General features: G+C 49.8%; 1 protein-coding gene across 18 annotated transcripts in view; it reads left to right on the top strand.

The window, feature by feature from the left end:
- The window catches only part of GAS7 (growth arrest specific 7), a 218,583-nt gene that overhangs the window by 115,455 nt on the left and 82,762 nt on the right, over nt 1–20,366 (top strand). For 11 of the 18 annotated variants that reach the window (XM_008528742.2, XM_070561084.1, XM_008528745.2 and 8 more), the window contains exon 2: nt 16,209–16,329. In XM_008528742.2, the coding sequence (XP_008526964.1) occupies nt 16,209–16,329 (121 nt within the window). Of the gene's footprint in view, nt 1–2,313; nt 2,602–10,744; nt 10,982–11,707; nt 11,788–15,671; nt 15,781–16,208; nt 16,330–20,366 lie in introns of those variants that run through there. The other 7 variants (XM_008528746.2, XM_070561087.1, XM_070561079.1 and 4 more) reach the window with 7 other exon arrangements.

Here is a 20,366-nt window from a genome sequence, read left to right as displayed (position 1 = left end):
AGCCCATGGTTGACATAAGGATGCTGGCTGTGCTGCCTCAGTTTCCCCGAGATTGAACACAGAAGGGACCACAGTGAGCACTGCTATGGATGTCCCAGCCTTGTCTTCTAGTTGGCTTTCTTGTCACCCTCACCAGAGGCTGGGCGGCTTCCCTCTCGGGGCATGGTTTACCTTCCTTGGAGAGTCTGCCCCTGTGTGTCTCATGAGGTGGCTTATGTGTCACACTGGTTCCTTGATCTAAACTATCTCTGTGGGTCCCAGACTTTTTAATTTTATCGTGGCAAAATATACATAACATAAAATCCACCATTTTAACCATTTCTAAGTGCACAGTTCCATGGCATTAAGTACATTCACATTGCTGTGCAACCATTACCACCATCGACCTGCAGAACATTTTCACCTTGCAAAACTGAAACTCTGTCCCCATTAATCAGTAACTCTCCATTCCTCCCTCCCCCCCGGCCCCTGGCAGCCACCCTCCTACTTTCTGTCTCTATGAATTTGACCTCTTCTAGGGACCTCAGATGAGTGAAATCACATGGTGTTTATCCTTTCCTGACTGGCTTATTTCAGTTAGCGTAATGTCCTCAAGTTTCATCCATATTGCGTGTGTCAAAATTTCCTTCCTTTCTAAGGCTGAGTAATATTCCATTGTTTGTATGCACCACATTTTGTTTATTCATCCATCCGTCAATGGACACGGGTTTCCACCTTTTGGCTATTGTGAATAATGCTGCTGTGAGCATGGGTGCACAAATATTGTTGGAGTCCCTGCTTTTGATTCTCTTGGGTAAATACCCACAGGTGGAATTGCTGGATCGTACGGTAATTCTATGTTGAATTTTTTGAGGAATTGCCATACTGTTTTTCACAGTGGCTGCAGCATTTTACATTCCTCCCAGCGATGCACAAGGGTTCTACTTTTTCTGCATCTCACCAATGCTTGCTCTTTTCTCTTTTTTATAGCAGCCATCCTAATGGTTGCAATGTGATATCTCATTGTGGTTTTAATTTGCATTTCCCTAGTGATTAGTGATGGGGAGCATCTCTTCATGTGCTTCTTGGCCATTTCTATGTTGTCTTTGGAGAACTCTCCTTCACCCATTTTTTAATTGGATTGTCAGTTTTTTGTTGCTGTTGAATCTAAACTCTTTTTGCGTCCAGGGAAGCTACAGCTCCTGCTCTTCCAGCCGCTACTGGCAGTAACAGCAACAATACTGCTGACATCACCCTCGCACTGTGTTGTGTTTACGTAGATCCGCCCCCGCCCCCTTTAATCCTCACAACAACCTTTCAAGAAAGACACTGTGACCGTCTCCATTTTTCACTTGAAGAAACTGAAGCCGAGAGGCCTTGCCCTCAGTGTCACAGTGAGTACTCAGAGACCCAACAAGGGCACGCCCTGATCCGACTCTGTCCCTAGATGATAGGGCTGATGTCTTAGCCCCACCAACCAGCTGGCATTGAAACCCCTTCATAAGTCAGCACTTCATCCATGCGTCTGAGAGAAGAAGGGACATTTTATAGGAAACCACCAGGCCTCGGGACCTCAGTATCATCACGTCCCTCCGGAAAACCATATTTACTTTGACGTAAAGAATCAGTTCCTAAAATCCCAAAGGTTTGCATGTGACAGCAAAAGCACAGAAATGGGTGACATTTTAAGTGCTCAACCTTCAGCTGCTTCAGAAAGCTTTCTGAACAGAGCGATGGGATATATTCACCAAGGATCCAGTCCCTTCCTGCACTCACGTCATTGGCGGATGCAGTATTGCCCTCAGGGCCTAATCCTCTCTTCGCTTGCACCTAACAGCTGTGTGATCCTTTTCACCTGAGATGCACAGCATTGCCCCTTCTTTTGCCTGCTGTCTGTCTAGGTTTGGAGGTGGTGAGCGCAGCATGAGGGCAGGGGACCCTCGTCTTGCCCCTCTGGGGGCAGCAGCTTTCCATCCGTGGGCGGGTCAACCCAATGGTTCTTTGGGGGAGCATTCTCTGTTCTTTTTATGTTGGTTTTTATCTGGCCTTGGGTTCACACAGCTGGGGCCAGGGCCAGAGCCGTTACTTAGGGTTGGGAAGAAGTTGGCGGAACATTCCCCAGGAGGGCTTGGGCAGGCCCAGGGAGTCCCGCCTAAAATACGGTGGACAAAGGAGCTCTTGTCCACAGGCCGGGGGGTGGGAGGCATCTGGTCAGCGACACAGTCTTGGCCATTGTATGTCGTGACCTCAGCCAACTTTTTTTAGCTGAGAAAGGGGAAAAAGGGAGAGAGTGCAAAAAAGAAAGCCCCCAGAAACTTTGTATCTGGAAAGCCCAGAATGCGTTGTTGATTTCCTCACAAGAGCGGGAGCAGATTTGGAAGGAACTGTGCAATGCAGTGGGTTCTTTGTGAAAGAGCAGCAATGAGAAAAGCCACAGGAACATCCTCTGGGGAGCCCAGAACACTGACCCTGGGTTAGCTGCTTGTCTCAACCTCATTTCTCACCGAGGGTGCCATGGAGAGGAAGCTGGCAGGGGCCTGGCCCTGAGTCTGGGGACTTGTCAGGACCCGAGACTCTCCTCTGAGTTAGCAGCCCCCAAAGAAGAGTAGCTCTTCGCTGATGGTAAGAACTGATTCTGCTCACCTGCAGATGTGTGCTCAGCTTTTTCTGCCTGTTTCTAAAATGACTTCAACGTTTTAAAAAGCAGTTCTGGGAACCCCCTGGGTCGTGGGCTCTAACTGTTGAGCTTACAAGGTCTGAGGACCCTGTGTGCTCAGGGCATCTTCCATGAGCCCAAGGCAGGAGCAGGGGAGGAGAGAAGACGTTGCCTGAGACATCAGGAGGGGAGGAGGAGACAGATTTAAAAAGAGATGTTTGTAGAAGGAAAGGGAGTCTTGGCTCCCTGGTTACCCGGGGAGCAGTTTAGTTGAAGGCGTGTGACGGAGAAGCAGACTGGTGACATAGATTTCCATTGTGGGGATTGGCGTCCACATCTTGCCTCTCCCACTCGACTTCTCCCAGATATCAAGCTTGGCTTCGACGTACCTACCCACCTGCCTTCTACCCCATGGCCCGGTTCTAGCTGGGACACTGTAGGGTGAAAGCCCGCTGGGGGACCTAGCTCCCTAGAAGGTAGTTGAGTCTCTGCCCAGGAAACCCGGTGTCTGCACTGATTCCACGCTGGGCTGGATGCTTCTGTCAGGTTTGATGGTGGTGGTTGCAGTGGCTGCAGTAAAATGGTGAACGCTGTCTTGAGACTTAGGAGTAGAATAGCCTTATTTCACGAGCCTTCCTGCCTTTGGAAAGAGGGACCTCTCACCAACCAAGACTCTAGTGACCGCTATCTTGAGGCTCTGAACAGCTGAAAGAGGTCCAGTTTCTATGGAAAGGCTGGTCTGTCTCTGCACAGAACCTTCCTCCAGGACGCTCTCTCCTGCTGGCTGGATCAGTCAGCATCTCTGATTTTCATGTAGCTTCTGATAGAGGCCTGACCTGTACCAGGAGGGGAGAGACATGCTTGTTTTCTAGGAGCATCATCCATCTCACCGGCCAGTGGCCCTCCCAGGAAAGTTCACAGCACGGCTCCTCAAAGGTTAGGGTGCCCGGGGACCTTTAAAATGCAGAGCCTGGCTCTAGGGCGGGCCCTGGGACTCCACACTTCTAACCAGCTCCCAGAGGCCCCCCGTGCTGCTGGTTCAGGGGCCACACCTGGAAAATGACTGCTGTAAAGAACCCAGGCCAATCAATCAAGTTCGGACAGAGTTAAGCTGCCCAGGACCTGACTGCACAGTGCTGGGGCTTCTGGCGCGTCTGGCCCTGGCTGTGGACCTGGGGCAGGAGGTTTATGGGGCAGAAGGGATTAGCAAAGAAGATGAACATTCTGGCAGTGAGTGGGGAAGAGCCCAAGGAACGCTCTTGGCAGAGCCTGAGGCAAGTGGGTTGCAGGCCATCGGCGGGTGTGCCCAAGCTGAAGGGGACTGTGTGTTTGGGGTGCGGTGTGAGTGGTGAACAGAAGCACTCCCTGCTAGCAGGCCCAGAACAACCCCGCTGGAGCCTGCCTTGGGCACCGGGTGAATCCCAACTTCAGATACAGGGAAGCCCAGGATGCCAGGGCAGAAATCTGGTTGCTAGGCAAATAGAAGCCAGCTGCACGTGGCTCTGGGCATGGCAGGGAAGGGGCGGACACTGGCCCATCGGAGGGCTGAGCTCACCGTGGTGGGAGGTGGAAGCACAGAGCTCTGAGGTAGTGAGGGAGAATCCCAGGTGTTAGGGGCCTGGGCCACATTCCAGGGACAGTCTGATGCCTCTGAATCTGTCTACACTTGAATGTGACTTTTTCCTCCTACAAAAATGGCACGTCCTTAAAACTGATCTCCTAATACTAACATCCAGAATCACTGAGTATTAGGATATATATATTTACATATCTATGTATTTTATATATTTAAAAAAAGAAAAAACCCTTGGAGACCATCTGGTCCAACTTCCGTGTTTTTGAGATGACGAAATTGCGGCCTGCCAGCGGAGATGAAGCCAGTTGCTCAAGATCTCATGGCATGGCGGCGGCGGCTTCAGGTCTGGCACCCCGCCTCCCTCTTCATGTCCTGTGTTCTTAGCACGGTGCCGCAGAATGGTGCTTGGTCCCAAACCTCTATAGTAATGTCCTTGGCTGTCACCATTTGTCTAGTTTTATATGCACCAGTAGCAGAGGCTCCAAAAATGGCAGCTGAATTGGGTTGAGTGGAATTGCCCCCCCTTACTGACACGTGGAAACTGTCCTAGCCCTTATTAGCTTAATCTCCCTCCGGTGCTCCTGGTTCAGAACCAATTAGGTCTCAATGGAGCCAGCTCCCGAGTCAGAGGTCTTTGATTGGCAGCACCTGGAGCACGGCCGTTAGCACGTGGAGTGCCTGGAAGGAGTCTCCGTGGCCAGGGGACTTGCTGCCCTGGTTTGCGTGTGGTGCCCGTGGGCCAGCAATGAGCGACCACAAAGCTGAACCAGCTGGATTCCAGGCACAGGCAGGCCGTCAGAGATGCCTGCCCGTGTACCCTAATGAGCTCCAGTCGGCCTTTCTTTAAAACAGCACCAGCTCGCGGAGGAAGCCTGCTTTTGCCTTGGAGCATCTGTGGCAGCAGCTGTGTCACTTGCCCTCGAAGCTTCCTTCCGGCGGGCGGATGCCCTGCGTGAGGTACCAAGCCTATGCCTGCCCGAGCTGGCAACTTTCAACTCCCTTCCTCACTTCTGAACTTCTTAAATCCGTTTGGGATGGAACAGAATGCTGGGTGAATTTGGTTACAGGAGTTTCTTCAGAGGTGTACCAACTTTAGAAAGATGCTGTTGTTTCTGGCAAAGGCATTTGGGGATTTTGCACCTTAATACTGAAGGAAGGCTGGGGAGGGGGCCTTAGGAGTATACCCCCACCCCCCATACAAAGTGTTGGCAGGAGTCTCTCTGTTGTTCCCAGGCTTTCTCCCTTGAAAAGGGACACTTGACAGGAGTCATCTGGAAGGGTCCTCACCCTTCTGGGAGCTCCCCAGGGAGAGTGTTGCTGGTGAGCGATCCTCAAAAAGTTCTTCAAAAGCATCCTCTAGGGCAGGATCGTTGATATCGTTATAGATAGAAGCTAGTGTCAAGAATCTAGGATGCATTTGGGGATCCTCTAGCACTTTAGAAAGTGCTGATCTCTAGCCCAGCTCCTTTCTCTGACAGGTGGGACCTTTCAGCCCTAAAGCCAGCACAGTGACTGGTGGCGGCAAGGGGAGGAGAATTAAGTGTTCCGCCTCCCCAGACAGGTGTGAGGTCATGCCCACAATTTAGTATCTTGGTTTGGGCTTAAATTTAATGATTTCCAATTTGTGTTAAATCACTTCCCTTTCTACTGGTGTCTGAGTCGGCATTTCCTCCCCACCAGTTCCGAGCTGGATTTGGCTGAGTCAATGAACGGCTATTTAGGCCAAAAGAGTTCGAGACCTCGTCCTCCTTAGAACCCAAAAGAGTTTGGGAGAAATGTGCAGGAAAAAAAGTAATGTTTCATCAACATGTATCCTCCTGGTCGGAAAGTCTCTGTCATCTCCTGTTTATGTGGCTGCTGCTTTTGCAAGCTCACGCTGGTCATTTAAAGGCCTTGAAGTTTCCATCGTGGTGGTTTTGAGCTCTGTTACGAAAGACGTGCCTCGGGCCCTAGAACCCCAGTGTTGGAGGGCTGGCTGCCCTTGGTTTTACACATGAGGAAAGAGAGGGCCAGAGAGGCAGAGGGAACTGCGCAAATTACAGCTTGTTGCCTGGAAACACAGTCTCTTTCTGCCCAGGCCCATGTGCTCACTACGAGGCTTCTGTAGTCCCGAGGTGGAGGTGGGACGTCACAGTGGCCCACGCTATTTTTATCTGCCAGGGAGGGGGGTAGGAGGAAAGGAGCCAACGTTCCTCAACAGCCCGTCTTCGGAAGTTGAGAGTTTGAATAAAATGTCTCTGTTAATCACAAGCGGGTGAGCAGAATCAGGTTTTCCTGCTCGGAAGCCAGAAGCTGGAACAGGCTGCCTTGCCTTTTATAGCCTTGAAACAGGAGGACCAGACATACCTTAGAAATGGGAGAAAACCTATGGGCTTTTCTTGGGGTTCTCCAGGCTCCAAGGTGAGGAAGCAGCCACATCTTCCCATCATTCCTGGAGCTGTTCTCTGTATTTCCGGAGCACCTGTGGGAACCCCCTTCCCCAGGTGGCCCTAAATGTGGCCCTAAGGCGTTTGGGCACTGGCTCTAAACCTCTGTAAGTGGCAGGAGCGACTGTGCTATTTGGCGGCACAATTGTGGTGATTGGTCAATGTGGAGATTCTCCCGAGAGATGCTGCAGTGGGCCTCTCTCAGATGCCCGTCATGCTGTGTGGTGTCCCTGGGCAGATGCCGCCAGCGAAAGCACCAGCCGTCTCAGGTACGAGAAGTGAGCTGACATCCAGAGTTCCTCATTTCTTGCGTTGTCTCCTTTGGAGCCCTATTAACGGGCCATTCTGTCTTACATCGGTACGGCAGGTGGAACGATGATAAAAATCTCTTCGTCCAGTCTTGGTGAAGTAAGGGTTCCTGCAGGAATGTGTGCAAGGCCCCAGTAGAAGGCACTTCCTACGCGATCCATTCCTTCTTACCCTCTACTGCCTGACCCCCAGACTCTTCAAGGCTGTGAAATGGCTTCTGACCTAGGAGGAACCGTCCAACTTATCCTTGCAATTTGCACTATCGTCTGTAAACTTTTTCGTCTATCCTTGCCCCACTAGAGACCCCATGTTTGTTCCAGCTTAGGGAGTTTTCCTGTGAGGGTTAACTTCCTGTGTCCTTGCAGAGACTACATTGTAATTGTGTTAATCAAAATTCCTGGTTAGCCAGATCACTCTGTTCCTTTTTTGGGTCAGAAAATAGGGTTTATTGTTCTGTGTCCTCCCCCTGCCCAGTCCTGAGAAAGAGGCTCAGTGAGTTGACTGGCCCTCAGGGAGGTGCTGGGGGGCTTGCAGATGGGTGTTCCTGGTGCAGGACCCTCGCTGAGTCTTCTAGGAGCTAGATGCATCTGGAATGCTCAAAGTGGTTCAGCCTCCAGGCCCATGGCTGGCAGCTTCGCAGGTGCTGGGAGAAAACTCCCATGGCGCTGATGTCCACCTCTTGTCGTGGGCACCAGTGACAGCCACGGTGTGAGGCTTCCTCTGGCAGCTTCATGGACAGAGGACAGTGATGATATGAGATGGGGTTGTCGGGGAGGGTAGCTGATGCATGTGAGGAAGAGTATGGTACATGCTCCATGGGGACTAGAGCTGGGGAGCCTGAGCGAGTCATCCTCTGGGCACTCGTGGATATCATCCAGGGGGTCTTCTCATGGGGGTGGAGGTCTGGCATGAGGGAGTCAGGAATTCAGGCCAGTGAGATGTAGATTATTGCTGTGACTGTGGCCTTATCCACCCCGAGCAGTGAGGCCTGAGGACTTGGGTTGTACCAGGTTTGGAAGAGTCCTGGGGATATTTGCGCTTAAGTGATTAAAGCCTGGTTTGGAAAGTTCCTCTAATGGACTCAGAGAGGTGGCCCTGCTAACCAGGTGATTTCTAATAAGAGGGGTTTGAGTATACACATGGAGGGTTCTGGCAGAACCTCTGATGGGTTGGTCACATTTACTGAGAAATTCTGCAAATGGAGAAGGGGAAGGAAGAAAGGCCTCCCTCGTGGCACTCTTTGGCTTCTTGGTAAGAGCTGGAGGGGACCCTCGTGTGCTGGACCCCCTTTCCAACCAGAGTGGCTCAAGGGAAGCAGACAAACTGAGCCACACTGCTGTCTTTGGCTTCTGGAATGCTTTGAGGACTTCCAAAGGCAAGCAGGTGGTACAAATGCGGTCTTCAGGAAGCCCTGGGTTCCTCCTGAGTTTTCCCTCAAAAGTGCTTTGGTCCCACCCTGTCCACCTTAATAGATTCCAGGGCTCTGGACTCCCTGTGGAAGCTGATTGCACGTGGGGCCACTGAAAGAGGGCTAGAGGTCAGACTCACAGTGCCTGGATCCGAGCAAGAGTCTGTGGTCTCTGGGGACCCTTCCCTTGTGTTGTGTTCCCTCCAGCTGGAAACCTGTCCCTTCTCCAGGGAAGAGAGGAGAGCGGATGCTAGGGGTGCCAGAGGATGGGAGCAAGCTGGGCAGGTACCTGATAGCTTCGGCGGGAGGGAGGAGAGGAAGACGGGCAGTGTTTCTTTTCTGGGATGGGAAGGAAGAGCAGGTCCCTGCTTTCTTTCAGTGTCCTCGCTTTATTTTCTCCTACCTCTCCATCTTTTCTAGTGTGACCTGGAATTTGTGGTCTAGGTTATTATTTCATTTTTTTCACACTATGTATTCAGAATAGTGACACACACACACATGTTCTATAACCAGGTTTATAATGATTATTTACACATTTTTTTTATGCTGCTTTCAGTGTTCATCTCTGGTCCTTTTTACCGTGACTTCTTCCATCTTCCTTTATTTGTCTTAATCTTTCAGGGAGTTGGAGCACATCTTCAAGCACTCTTTTCAAGCAGGGCATACGAGTGGTATATTTCCTGAACCCTTGTCTGTAGAGAAATGTATTTCGATCATCTGTACTGGTGAAAGACAGCTTGGCCCCAGACGAAAGTCTCAGCATTTTCCATATAACAATCCAGAGGTGTCTTTTGAAATGCGGTTACAGAGAAGCCTGAGACCAGCTTCATTCCTGCTCCTTTGTTGGCGACACCCTCCTCCCACTGACACGGAGATAGGACTTCATCCTCATCTTTGCTGTGTCGATATGTTGTTAGGCTGCCTCTGCCTGGTGGGCTTTTAAAATCTTTGCCTCGAGCAGTGCTGACCCTTCCTTGCTGCACGTAAATGTCTTCTTCCAGCTCAGGGACACCCCCGCCCGCCCCCCCCATCAACCTTTGTTTATAGTCTATTTTCTGTTACAGTTTTTATTCTAGTCTCTTCTTCAGGAACACCTAACATCCATATCTTGGCTTGCTCTTCTTTCCCTGTTTTCATTTTTTCCCATTTCCTTTGCATTCCAGGAAAAACATTCTTAAATTTGTTTTGTACAAAACTAATGTTTTTCTTTTGGCAATATTAATTCTGTATTCTCCCATGTGGACATTACTTCTGTTACTACCTTTTAAATTTCCCTTCAATTTCGATCATTTCCTGTCCTTTTTTGTATCATTTTGTTTTCTTTTGCAAACCAACTTGCCTTTTTTGCCTTAGTTTGTCATCTCCTTAAGATGTGCTGTATCTTCCTGCCCTCTGTTGAGGTTGCTAAATGGTTTCCTGGGATTTTTCTTCTAGATACCATATGAGGTCATGATTAGAAGTTTGTTCTTCTCCTGAGGCTTCTAGATACTGTGCCTCAATGTTCTGGGTACTGTGCTGAGACTAAAGCTAGGAGCAAGATAGACATGGCTCTGCCTCTCTGAATCTTATGGTCTGTTTCTCTGTTGTGTGGCTTCTCTTCTTCCTCCTCCCTCTGGCCAGGGCTCCAAATCTCTCACCCTTCGAAGAACATGAGGATGCTGCCAGGCTCCATCCTCACCCCACCAGCCTATAAAACTGTGGGGAACTACACTTCCCAGAATGCACTGTGCCATTGCCATGGGTCTCCTCCTTCCTCCCCAGCTACTTTCTGTGAGTCACTCCCTTTGAATGGATAGAAAAGCTGCCAGAACTGGGGAGAACAGTACTGTCACCTGTGAGACAGAGGAAAGGTGCCCAATATTGTAGACATAGAGCCTGAGTTGGCAGCATCACTGTCGGGGGTGGGGCCCTGCTTCCTGCTTTGTATCTTAACCTGTAGTCAGAGGAGATGATCTTTCCTTGGGTAGCTGTTTCCAGCTCTGTGTAGGAGTCTGTCCACCTTAAACGGGTGTCCAGCAGACAGGTGTGGAGTGGACGTGACTCTCCAGTCTCCAGCCCAGCTGGGTCTTGGTCTTCTTGGTGGCTCCCTTGCAGCCCCTGTCACTAATTGGTTGACCCATGTTGAGTGACAGTGGAGAGACACTCCTGGAGGCTACTCCTGGCTGCTGGGTCTGGGACTTCTCAGGGCTTACTAGTAATGAACGGGTTCCCAGGGACCGAGGCCTCCCAGACACACCCAGCCATGCGCTGGCTGCTTCTGGAGGTCCAGGCCGGCTGTGTGGTTGGGGAAGGGAGAACTTGCTGGAGAGTTCTTTGTGGAGGAGCCTTCAAGCAGTGCCAATCACGGAACTGGGCTCATTAGCAGTCATTGCCATGGCAACGGGTCTGCCAGAAAGTGGCTTGTTAGGCTGACAACTTCAGAGATGTTATATATAGATCTGGGCGTGGGGGTGTGGGGCCTCATGGATATGCCTTTCTTTAGAGCCCCTATTGCTTCTGGGTTTGGAGTGTGAGAAGACGTGGAAGAATTGGGGGGACCTTAAAACTGTCTGATCTGGCTGCTAAATCAAGTGTCTGACGACCACCCGTTAACATTGGCAAGTAACATTTGCTCCCGACTGTGGAAGGTAAGAGTCAGGTGTTCCAGAAGCCTCCTGAGTGGGGAGGAGTCCTGGGTTGAACTTGAAGAGTGGCGGAGGCTGTGGGGAGCTAAGTGTGGGGGTCGTCCTGCCTGGAGGCTGCAGAGACAAGATCGAATCTCTCTTAAAATAGTCTTTTTGAAGGATTTGGGCTAGGGGCTAGGAGCCTTTTCTTTAATAAGTAGCTATACAGCTAAACATTCTTTTTATAAATTGTGCTTATTAAAATTTTATGTTTCCAGTTTTGATTTCAGAAGTGATGTTTTCTCTCAATTGCTCCCTCTAAAATTGCGAATCAGTCTCTTCTGAGTTCATTGAGCATCAGACTCACCCAGGATACCTGTTAAAAGGCAGCTTCCCAGGCTCCAGGTTGATTTCGTGTTTGGCTCAGGGTTCCAGAATCTGCACTTTAACCTGCATCCCAGGTGACGGACTGGGTGTCCCAGGGACCACGCTTGGAGAAACACTGCTGTAGGGGGATTTGTTTTTAATCTCTGAGTCACTTCCCTTTGCTTGCCTGCTCTTTTTTTTTTTTTTTTTTTTTTTTTTTTTTGCCCCCTAGGGGGAAATCAGTAGCCATGATTAAGAGGAGAATTTCTTTGGTTGTGTTGTTTTAAATAGGGAGACAAGGAAGTCAGCCTACAGCCAGGGAACGTGACTGCTTGGGTGTGGGTGGTGATATTTCTGCACTTCTCCTGGGAAGGCATATGCTCATTTGGAGACTGAGACAGCCAGGAGAATCAGGCCTGGGTTGTCATCCTCCTAGGAAGGGAGCTGGATGTCAGGTGGTCCAGGTGAGGAAATGGAGGTGATCATGGACAGTTGGGGAGAGATGGGCTGAGAGGGGCCTGGATTTAGGTAACTGGACAGAAGTCTCTAGAACAAAGCTAATATTTCAAAGTTTGGTTTTACTGTTTCACTAGCTGTTCAGGGTTGGGTGAGTTAGTAAACTCTCTGAGTGTCAGATTCCTCATTTTAAAATGGGAAAAGATGCCATCGATGTGGCAGTCTTGTTGTAAAGATCAGAGATAAGTGTGGAGGGCACCCCGCCCAGTCCTTGGTGCACTATAGATATTTGATGAGTGGGAGGAGTCTTAACGATGGGTGCAAATGGGATCTCAGCTCAGATGTTTCTTGAGTACCTACTAGAGTAGGGTTCTGAAGTGCTCTAGAAACCTCTTGATATTCTATAGGAAATAGGGTGAATGTGTATGTCCACACTCGCCTCCATTTTGTTGGGGCAGAAGATCCGTGATTTTCTTGAGATTCTCACAGGATGGGCTTCTATATATAGTTGAACAGGTTGTTGACTGAACAAGGGGACCCAGATGAGGGGGGTACCAAGGGAGTCTGTAACCTGGTCTTGCACTCAGGGGATGGCCCATCTGGAGGAGGGGGCAGCATTTCATAATTCCCGCAAAGCCATCCTGTGCGTTAGGTTAAGAATTTCTGACTTGGAAGAAACTGTCTGCCTCTCCCCGACTCCCACTCCCTTTGATCTTTTCCTTTGTAGGTAGGGCCCTCCAACCTCTGAGCCTGTGTCACCTCTGCTTCTAATTCCTGTTCCCATGGGAAAGAGCCGATAGAATGGGAGGGGAGAAGCCACAGGACTAGGGAAGGGAAGAGAAGGATTTGGCTTGGAAGGAAACTAATTAGAAGAGTAAGTTTGGCAGAGAACTTAATTGTTGGGTAGTTACTCACACTATATACTCTTGATGGCTGTGGGGCAGCTCTCCCAGGAGGCCTACCCCTCCACACCATGGAGGATGAGGTAATGGTGGTGGTTTGGGCCTCTTAACTGAGAACCTGCAGGTGGGGAGGCCAACTTCTGGCTTCTCTACATCTTAAAAAAATTTATTGTGGTAGAATACACCTAACATAAAATCTATCATCAGGGACATTTATACATTCACAGTATTGTGCAACTACTATCTAGTTCCAGAACATTTTCATCACCCCAAAAAAGGAAAGCCTGTACCTGTCTCCTCCCCCCACCTCCCCAGCCCCTGGCAACCACTGATCTTTCTCTTTCTGTGGATTTTCCTGTTCTGACATTTCATATAAATGGAATCATACCATGTGTGGCCTTTTGTGTTTCTCTGTTATTTCACTTACGTGTTTTCAAGGTTTATCCATGTTGTAGTATGTCTCACTACTTCATTCCTTTTGATGGCTAAATGTTCCTTTGTATGGCTATACCACATTTTGTTTATCTCTTCATCAGTTGATGAACACTTGGTTGGCTACTGTGAATATGGGTGTATAAGTGTGTGTTTGAGCGCTGTTTGTAATTCTTCTGGGTACGTACCTAGTTGTCTCCATATCTTTTAACTCCCGACTTGTTTCAGGCCAGCCAACAGGAGGAGCTTCTTTTTGGGAGGGGGAAAGGCAAGGGGACTGTGGCTGCCTGGAGGGCCAAGGCAGACAGAGCACAGTCAGATGGCAGGCAGAGTGGGACTCGTGGCCATACTGGAGGGGGATGTGGAGACCGCCTTTGCCACATTGGCCAAATTAGAAAGTAGGTGAGGTTGGCCCGGGTGCCCTTCTCCTGCTCTCTTTCAGCACTTCTTGGCCCTTCCTGGTTCAGTATCAGGGGTATCTCCCTCCCAGACACCTTCCATAGCGTTCACACATGGCAGGTCCTGCATTTCCTAGATGCAGGAGACCTCAGGGCAATTATGGTACCTCGTTGGTCATCAGTCCTCAAATGTAAACTAAAGCTTATTCTGACCCCACAGAGTTAGATAAATTAACTAGAGTCATTCTAAAGAGAATGTGGAGCTGTGGAGACGGGACCGTGTCATTGTTGCTACTTCACAAGTAGGGCACAGCGAGTCAGAAGGTTCTGTTCACTCACTCAACCAGCCCAGCTCAGGAGAGGTCTCTTCGTCACCCAGCCTTCTCACCGGAACCTATTAGTCAGTATCCTAACACGTTAGCCTCCCCAGCAGGTCTGTGTTTGCCTGTTAAGTTGAGTAGTCTTAGGAACAGAAACCTCGGAGAAGTGACTGTTAATGGTGACATTTCAGACATGGTGATGGCAAAGTTGGGGTGTGGGCCTTTGAACTTCTGCATCGCAGTAGGCAGAGGTTGTGTGAAGCCTGGTCTCGCTCAGCATTTAAACTGCCCCCCTTCCGCTGGGAACCCCCATTTATTGAGCATTCTTGGTGACAGGCACTGTCCTAGGTGCAAGTTTGTTATTGTTAATCTCCATGGTGTCTTCCACAACTGGGCTCATACTATCATCTTCTGTTTTGTAGATGTGCAAATAGATGCAGCTGGTTGAGTCATTTCCCTGGGTCACGTGGCTACTAAGTAGGCGAGTCAAGATTGATCCTGAGGCCGGAGGGCTGTTTCTACTGTGCTTCTGGGTCCCTTTCTCCTCAGCAGCCTATTTCTGGCCATGTCAATCTCTGACTCTTGCTTAAAACCCTTTAGCAATTTCCTCCCAGGTTATTCAGACAAGCACCATATGGTCTTCCCATCCTCAGTGCTCTAAGATATCTGACTCGTGCAGAAACAACCTGGCATCTTACCCTTCTGGTTCTAGAATATTACTCTCTTCAGCCAAGCCCCTGACCTCCCTATTCCTACTTTACTCCCAACCCCACTTGATCAAGAGGTATATCTCCCATATGTGGGATACTTTATACACACACACACACTTTGTACTCATCATAAGGCTGTTTGTCTGGCATGTATTTTGATCACCTTCCAATCTGGGAGCAGCATCTGGAGGCCCAGGTAAACTGCTCAGGTGTGTGCTTGGGCTCGATGGGCGTGTTCTGCTGGGGAGAAGGCGGCAGCTGCTGTCCACCTCACCAGCAGCTAGCAGTTTAGAAGCTGGTCTTCCGTACCGAACCAAAGAGGCGCTGCCGGTTAGCAGGTGTGGGCGGCAGAGCATTCAGGGCATTGGGGAAAGCTTTTAATTAAATTGTGAAAATTCATATTGAAACATACATGACAGCTCCACGGAGGGCCACGGGGAGGCTGTGTTTACTCGAAGTCCCAGGAGCAGCCAGGGTTGATCCCATCCCCTCACAGGGCATCAGTGCACCACAGGAAGCGGGAGCACGTGGTTTTGCAGCCTTCAGAAAGCTGAGAGCAGCCTGGGGGCCGTGCATTTCTGCTGCTCGCTTTCAATCTATTATCTTGTTTTCCTAAGCAGTGGCCGTCGGTGACCAAAAACTGCCTCTGTGGGCATGGCTGGGGGATGCTGAGGATATTTAGGGGCTGATTAGTTTTAATACTTCTGAGTCGGGTCCAGTTTTGCTGAGAAATTCACAGCCCTTCTCCTGTGGCTAGAATCCTGATTTCAGTCAATTTACTTTCTTCACAAGGCACAGCAATTGCGTGGGCTGATTTGGACTGTCTTTCCTGATTTTTTAAATGTTCTTTAGCTAACAACTTTTGTTTTTGTGTTTATTGAAGAAAATTTAGATGGAAGAGAGAAGTCAAATGAAAAGAATAAAATTGCCCGTAATCCCACCACCAGAAATCACCTCTGTCTTAGCATCTGTGTTTACACCTGATTTCTCTATGTTGTGTATTATTTTTCTCTGCTTTATATTTTTAAGAAAAGTACTTCTCTGCAGGGTTAAAAGAATTAAACCACACTAAGCACATACAGTGAAAAGGAAGTCTGTTTCGCCTCAGAGTCCCAGTTCTCTTTGTCAGTGATTTGGACACTTGACGAGAAAAACCCCACCTCGCTCTTGATCAGTTCTCAGCGTTATCACAGAAGGTTTTACGTCTCGCTCTGCTGAGACTTGCATTAATTACTTCTGGTAGGTTCTAACAGCAGGCCCTGGGCTGTGCTCCGTGGTCCTGGGGATTTCAGGGTTCAGATGCCTCAGTGGGAGCTCGTGGAGTGACAGCCCCCAATAAGCACAGCATCCCTGCGAGTGGTTTTCTAGGAGCTGCCGAGGAGAAGGTCCAGCTCTGTTACCTAACTGGCTTCCCCTCTGTCCTCTAGGGGATGCTGCCCCGTCTGCAGGGGCTCTGGAAAAGCAACCGCTCCTTGCTCCTCACACTCGGGCGGGCAACTCCCGGAATCACACAAGTGCGGCGGTGACATCCCCCAGGGAGGCCCCTGGGCCACACCCTCCCTAAGGCCCAGCTATTCCAGGGTGACTTCATCTGCCTCTGACTTCCTGGTTGAAAAACAGTTGCAGAAATGCCAAATGTGTGTGACCTTTTCTTTCCTCCTCAACAGAAGCCTGGAATGGTCCCCCCTCCGCCGGGAGAGGAAAGCCAGACCGTCGTTCTGCCACCCGGCTGGCAAAGCTACTTGTCTCCTCAGGGCCGGCGTTACTATGTCAACACGGCTACCAATGGTGAGTCCACTCTGGGGAGCATCCTGCCCCAGCCCCCGGGGGTCTGTCTCTTTGGAGGGGCAATTTTCTCCTCCTGCCTCCACCTCCTGGTTTTTAGATTTTTCCTTCAGAAATCAACCTCAGAGGCTGCTTTCCCCACTGGGTGGGTGTGGGTGGTGGGGGTCTGAGCCTGGGTTGGGAAGGCTGCCTTTCAAGACTGGGGTCATCCCTGGAACCCACCAGCACGCTGGGCATCTCATGGTGTGGAATGGTGTTTTCCAAATCGAGATCTCAAAAGGTTCTCTGGTCAACAGCTGGTTTAAATCAAGTTGAACAGGTTTAGCTCCTCCATGATCTCTTAGAATTTGGAATGTGCTCATGGTACAGAAGCTCCCAAACAGGCGTTGCAAGTGTGGGGTTTTCCTAGTTTCATCACTACATCTCTTTCTCTTCCCTGAAAGATCTCACCGGCTGGCATCTTTTGGAATGTTCTTTGGGAAATGCTGGGGCTACTCATGGATTCTTTATTCTAACAGATAACACAGGTCCCACGTGCATTTCTGAGTTGAGCTGGACTGCAGCTCCACACCCCCGATTATTAGGGGCTTCCTGGGCCTTCACAGCGACTCCAGGATCCAGGAAGTAGGCTGTGGGGTGACCTTTGGGAAGGTAGGAGAAGGTTTACAGGAGAAGGAGTGGCAGGTTCTAGAATAAGGCGAGCAGAGTAGAATTGCAGGTTGTGGTCTTGCGCAGGGCAGAGGAAAACCTCCATGACTCCTGGAGGCAATTGCCCGAGAGAATGGAGAGGGCAGAAATACAGAAAGTTGGATTTGGTGGGAATCAAGGCAGAAGGTGAAATCCTACCCACATCTACCTGTCGGCTCAGCGTTGGCTTCTCACCTCCCTCGTCTGTGCCCACCTGACTTATGGCCACCTCTTCCCACCCAGCAGGACCATTAATATGGCTGCTGAGTATGAGCCTGCACTTGGAGGGGTCCTGGTGACAGGAGAGCCGGCTGCTACTGAGAGGGAGCAACAGAGAAAGCAGCTGACAGCTGCCACTCTGAGTTTGTTCATAACCCCTGGCAACCTGGCCTTTTGTGGGCTCACGGGGGGTGCTCCAGTTGAAGAGCTAGCCGGGGTTTCTAGGAAAAGGGAAGTAGAACTATTTCTGACCGTTGTAATCTTAAGCTTCCTCAAAACAAGCACAGGAGCAGCTTGCACTGTTATCAGACTTCGAAGTTTCAGGGGAGAGTGCGTTTATGTGCTGCTCCCCATCTGTAAAATGCAGAAATCGGACCATGTGGTCCTGAGCTCATCAAGAGCTTAGATCCATGCATGTCCTGAATTAGTCACTCTATTGCAAAGGCACGTGAGGGTAAAAGTGGCTTTCTAAAATCAGCATTTTTGTTTACCCTTTCCTTAAATTAGTAATATATTCTTGGTTAAAAAAAAAAAAATTCAGTGAGTACAAGAGTTTAAAATAAAAAGTGAAAATCCCTCGTCCCTTACCCTGGAGCTGTTTATCATGCATCTTCTTGCAGAGATTCATATTCTCTCACCTTCTAAACATATGTATGGTTATTCTTTTTAATAAATGGGAAAACACTATCGTTCTGTAAATTGCCTTGATGATGTACTGTGGGCATCTTTCTATGCTTGTACATTTCGGTCTAACTCATTTTTTAACATTGCTATGTATAGTCCGTTGCAAGTGTATGCGACCATTAATTTAACTAGCCCCCTCTTTGTCAAGGCGGTATTTAAGTCCCATCTTACACTAATAGACAGTGTCGGGCAGCTTTTTTCTGAGGTCCAGACGTTAGCATATGCTCCTGGGTCAGGGCTTTCTCCGGGGTCCCGCAGTATAGCGGTCCCAAGAGACTCTCGGCCAGGGGTCGCACACTTTTTCTATAAAGGGCCAAGTAGTAACTATTTTAGGCTTTGAGGCTAATATGGTCCCTGTCACAGCTACTCAACTCTACCAATGGAGCATGAAAGCGGCCGTGGATGATACGTAAACCAATGAGTGTGGCTGTGTCTCAATAAAACTTTATTTATGGACACTGAAACGTGAATTTCAAATAACTTGTACGTGTCATGAAATATTCTTCTTTCAGTTCTTTTTCAGTCATTTAAAAATGTAAAAGATGATCTTAGGTCATGAGTTCACGGGCCACATGAAATTGGCGTGGGCTGGGGTGGGCCCGGCCAGCAGGCCGTTCTGGCCCCTGCTCTAGGCTGTCAGTCATCTCCAGTAGAACTGGCCGACTTTCACTTCCCCTCCTTCTCTCTTAGACTCAGGGTAATCCCGGCCCCTTTGTCTTACGTTCTAGGCACATGCCAGTTTTGTTCGTTCTTTATCTGTTTGATTGATGGGCTCATTCATTCCACAAACACTTAGTGGGCCTCAAATATGTTCCAGGCTGACTGTTGGATGCTGGGGATATAATAATAAAAAAGAAGCCATCCCTGTTCTCAAGGCACTTACCTTCTTGTGGTGGAAGCAGATTTTAAATAAATACGTGTTTGATTACGACTGTGAGCAGGGCTGTGAAGGAGAAGGCCAGGGTATTTCGAGAGCCTGTCCCAGAGAGACCCTGGGAAGTCAGGGGAGGCTTCCTGGAGGAGGAAACGCCCTTTAGCTGATCTGGGAAGGAAGTGGCGGGGCCGCTGATGGGAAATGCCTTCCTGATGGCATAGTCAGTGGTGTTTGGAGGGGTCACGCAGACCCTGAACGTTGTGTTGAGGATTTTGTTCCTTAGTCTAAGGGAGTGGGATGCTCAGCTGTCTTTCTGATTCTCCTCTGGAATCCTTTCTTAGACCAGTCTTATTTGGCTGCTCAACTGCTGTTTTTGAGCCTGACTGCCTTTCTGCAGGAAAGGACTCCTCAGAATGTCCCCTCGCTGTTCTCACACCTGCTCTCATCTGACCTCCTGACCCCTGGAGGCGTTTGAGGCTGTGTCCCCTCACAGCTGGGCCACCCGTGTCCACCTTTCTGCCTCAGCTCTTGAGTACCCCGCCTGTGACTCAGGCCGAAGCCCTGCGCTGCTGCCCAGGAGGCAGCGCCCTTGCTCTGAGCCTCCACGGCCATTCCTCCCTGCTCCTCGTCCGGCTGCCTTTCTTCCGGATGCTTCTAGTCTCCTTTCACCCCTGGTCACCCCTCTCGCAAAGGGCGCTTGGGCCCAATAGGTATTCTGTCCCCATTTTTACACACATACAAATATAACTGGTTTTAAAGACCAATCGACATTTGCGTTACCTTGCTCTGGCTAATCTGCTTATTTTCAAATCCATTTAGGATTTTTATGGATGAGGATTGTCACAGTGCTGGTCAAAATGAGCACAAAATCAAACAAGAGGCCATCTCCTCCTTCAAAGGCAGTTCGACTGGAGGCAGAGAAACTGAGAAAGAGTCAGCGTTGTGGGTGTTAGCATGGAAATCTGGGGGCTCAGGGAAGGGAGTTGGCAACTTTGTCTGGGTATCAAACAAGACTTCAAGGAGGGGGCCCCCTGACTCGGGGTTCCATGCTGAGTCTCAGCACGCACAAAGGCAAGGCAGCAAGGGTGCAGCTGACGTGTCTGGCACTGTCAGGAACCAAGAGGCAAGAGAGGGATTAAGGGTCTGACCCCCCACCAAAGAGCCCAGGAGGCATTTTGAGGAGATGGCTCTTTGCCCTGTGGGCAGTGGGAAGCCGTGGATGGGTTCAAAGCGGTGGCATGACATGATCAGAAGATTGTGACAAGACTGCTTGTGCAGCAGAGTGAAGGATTTGAGGACGGTGAGCGTGGAGCCGGGCAGACCAAATGAGAAGAGAAGGAATGAGGTCAGCACCGCGTCTCCAGCTGTGGCTGCAGAGGAGGAGGTGGGGTCTGTCAGGCAGGCTGCAGCAGGTCAGGGAAGGGAGAACGCTCAGACTTCTCCGAGTTTTCTGCATCGTGTGCTGGAGCCGTGCAGTGAGAATAGGGGATACCAGTGAGGCGCGAGTTTGGAAGAAAGATGAATCCTTGTTGGGCGTATGGTTCCTCGGGGCACATTCAGGGCGAGATGGCCAGCA

The sequence above is a fragment of the Equus przewalskii genome, chromosome 10, assembly GCF_037783145.1.
Source record: "Equus przewalskii isolate Varuska chromosome 10, EquPr2, whole genome shotgun sequence".
NCBI classification, from domain to species: Eukaryota; Metazoa; Chordata; class Mammalia; order Perissodactyla; family Equidae; genus Equus; species Equus przewalskii.
Note: the sequence above shows the minus strand (reverse complement) of the source record. Positions and strands in the feature narration are given on the sequence as shown.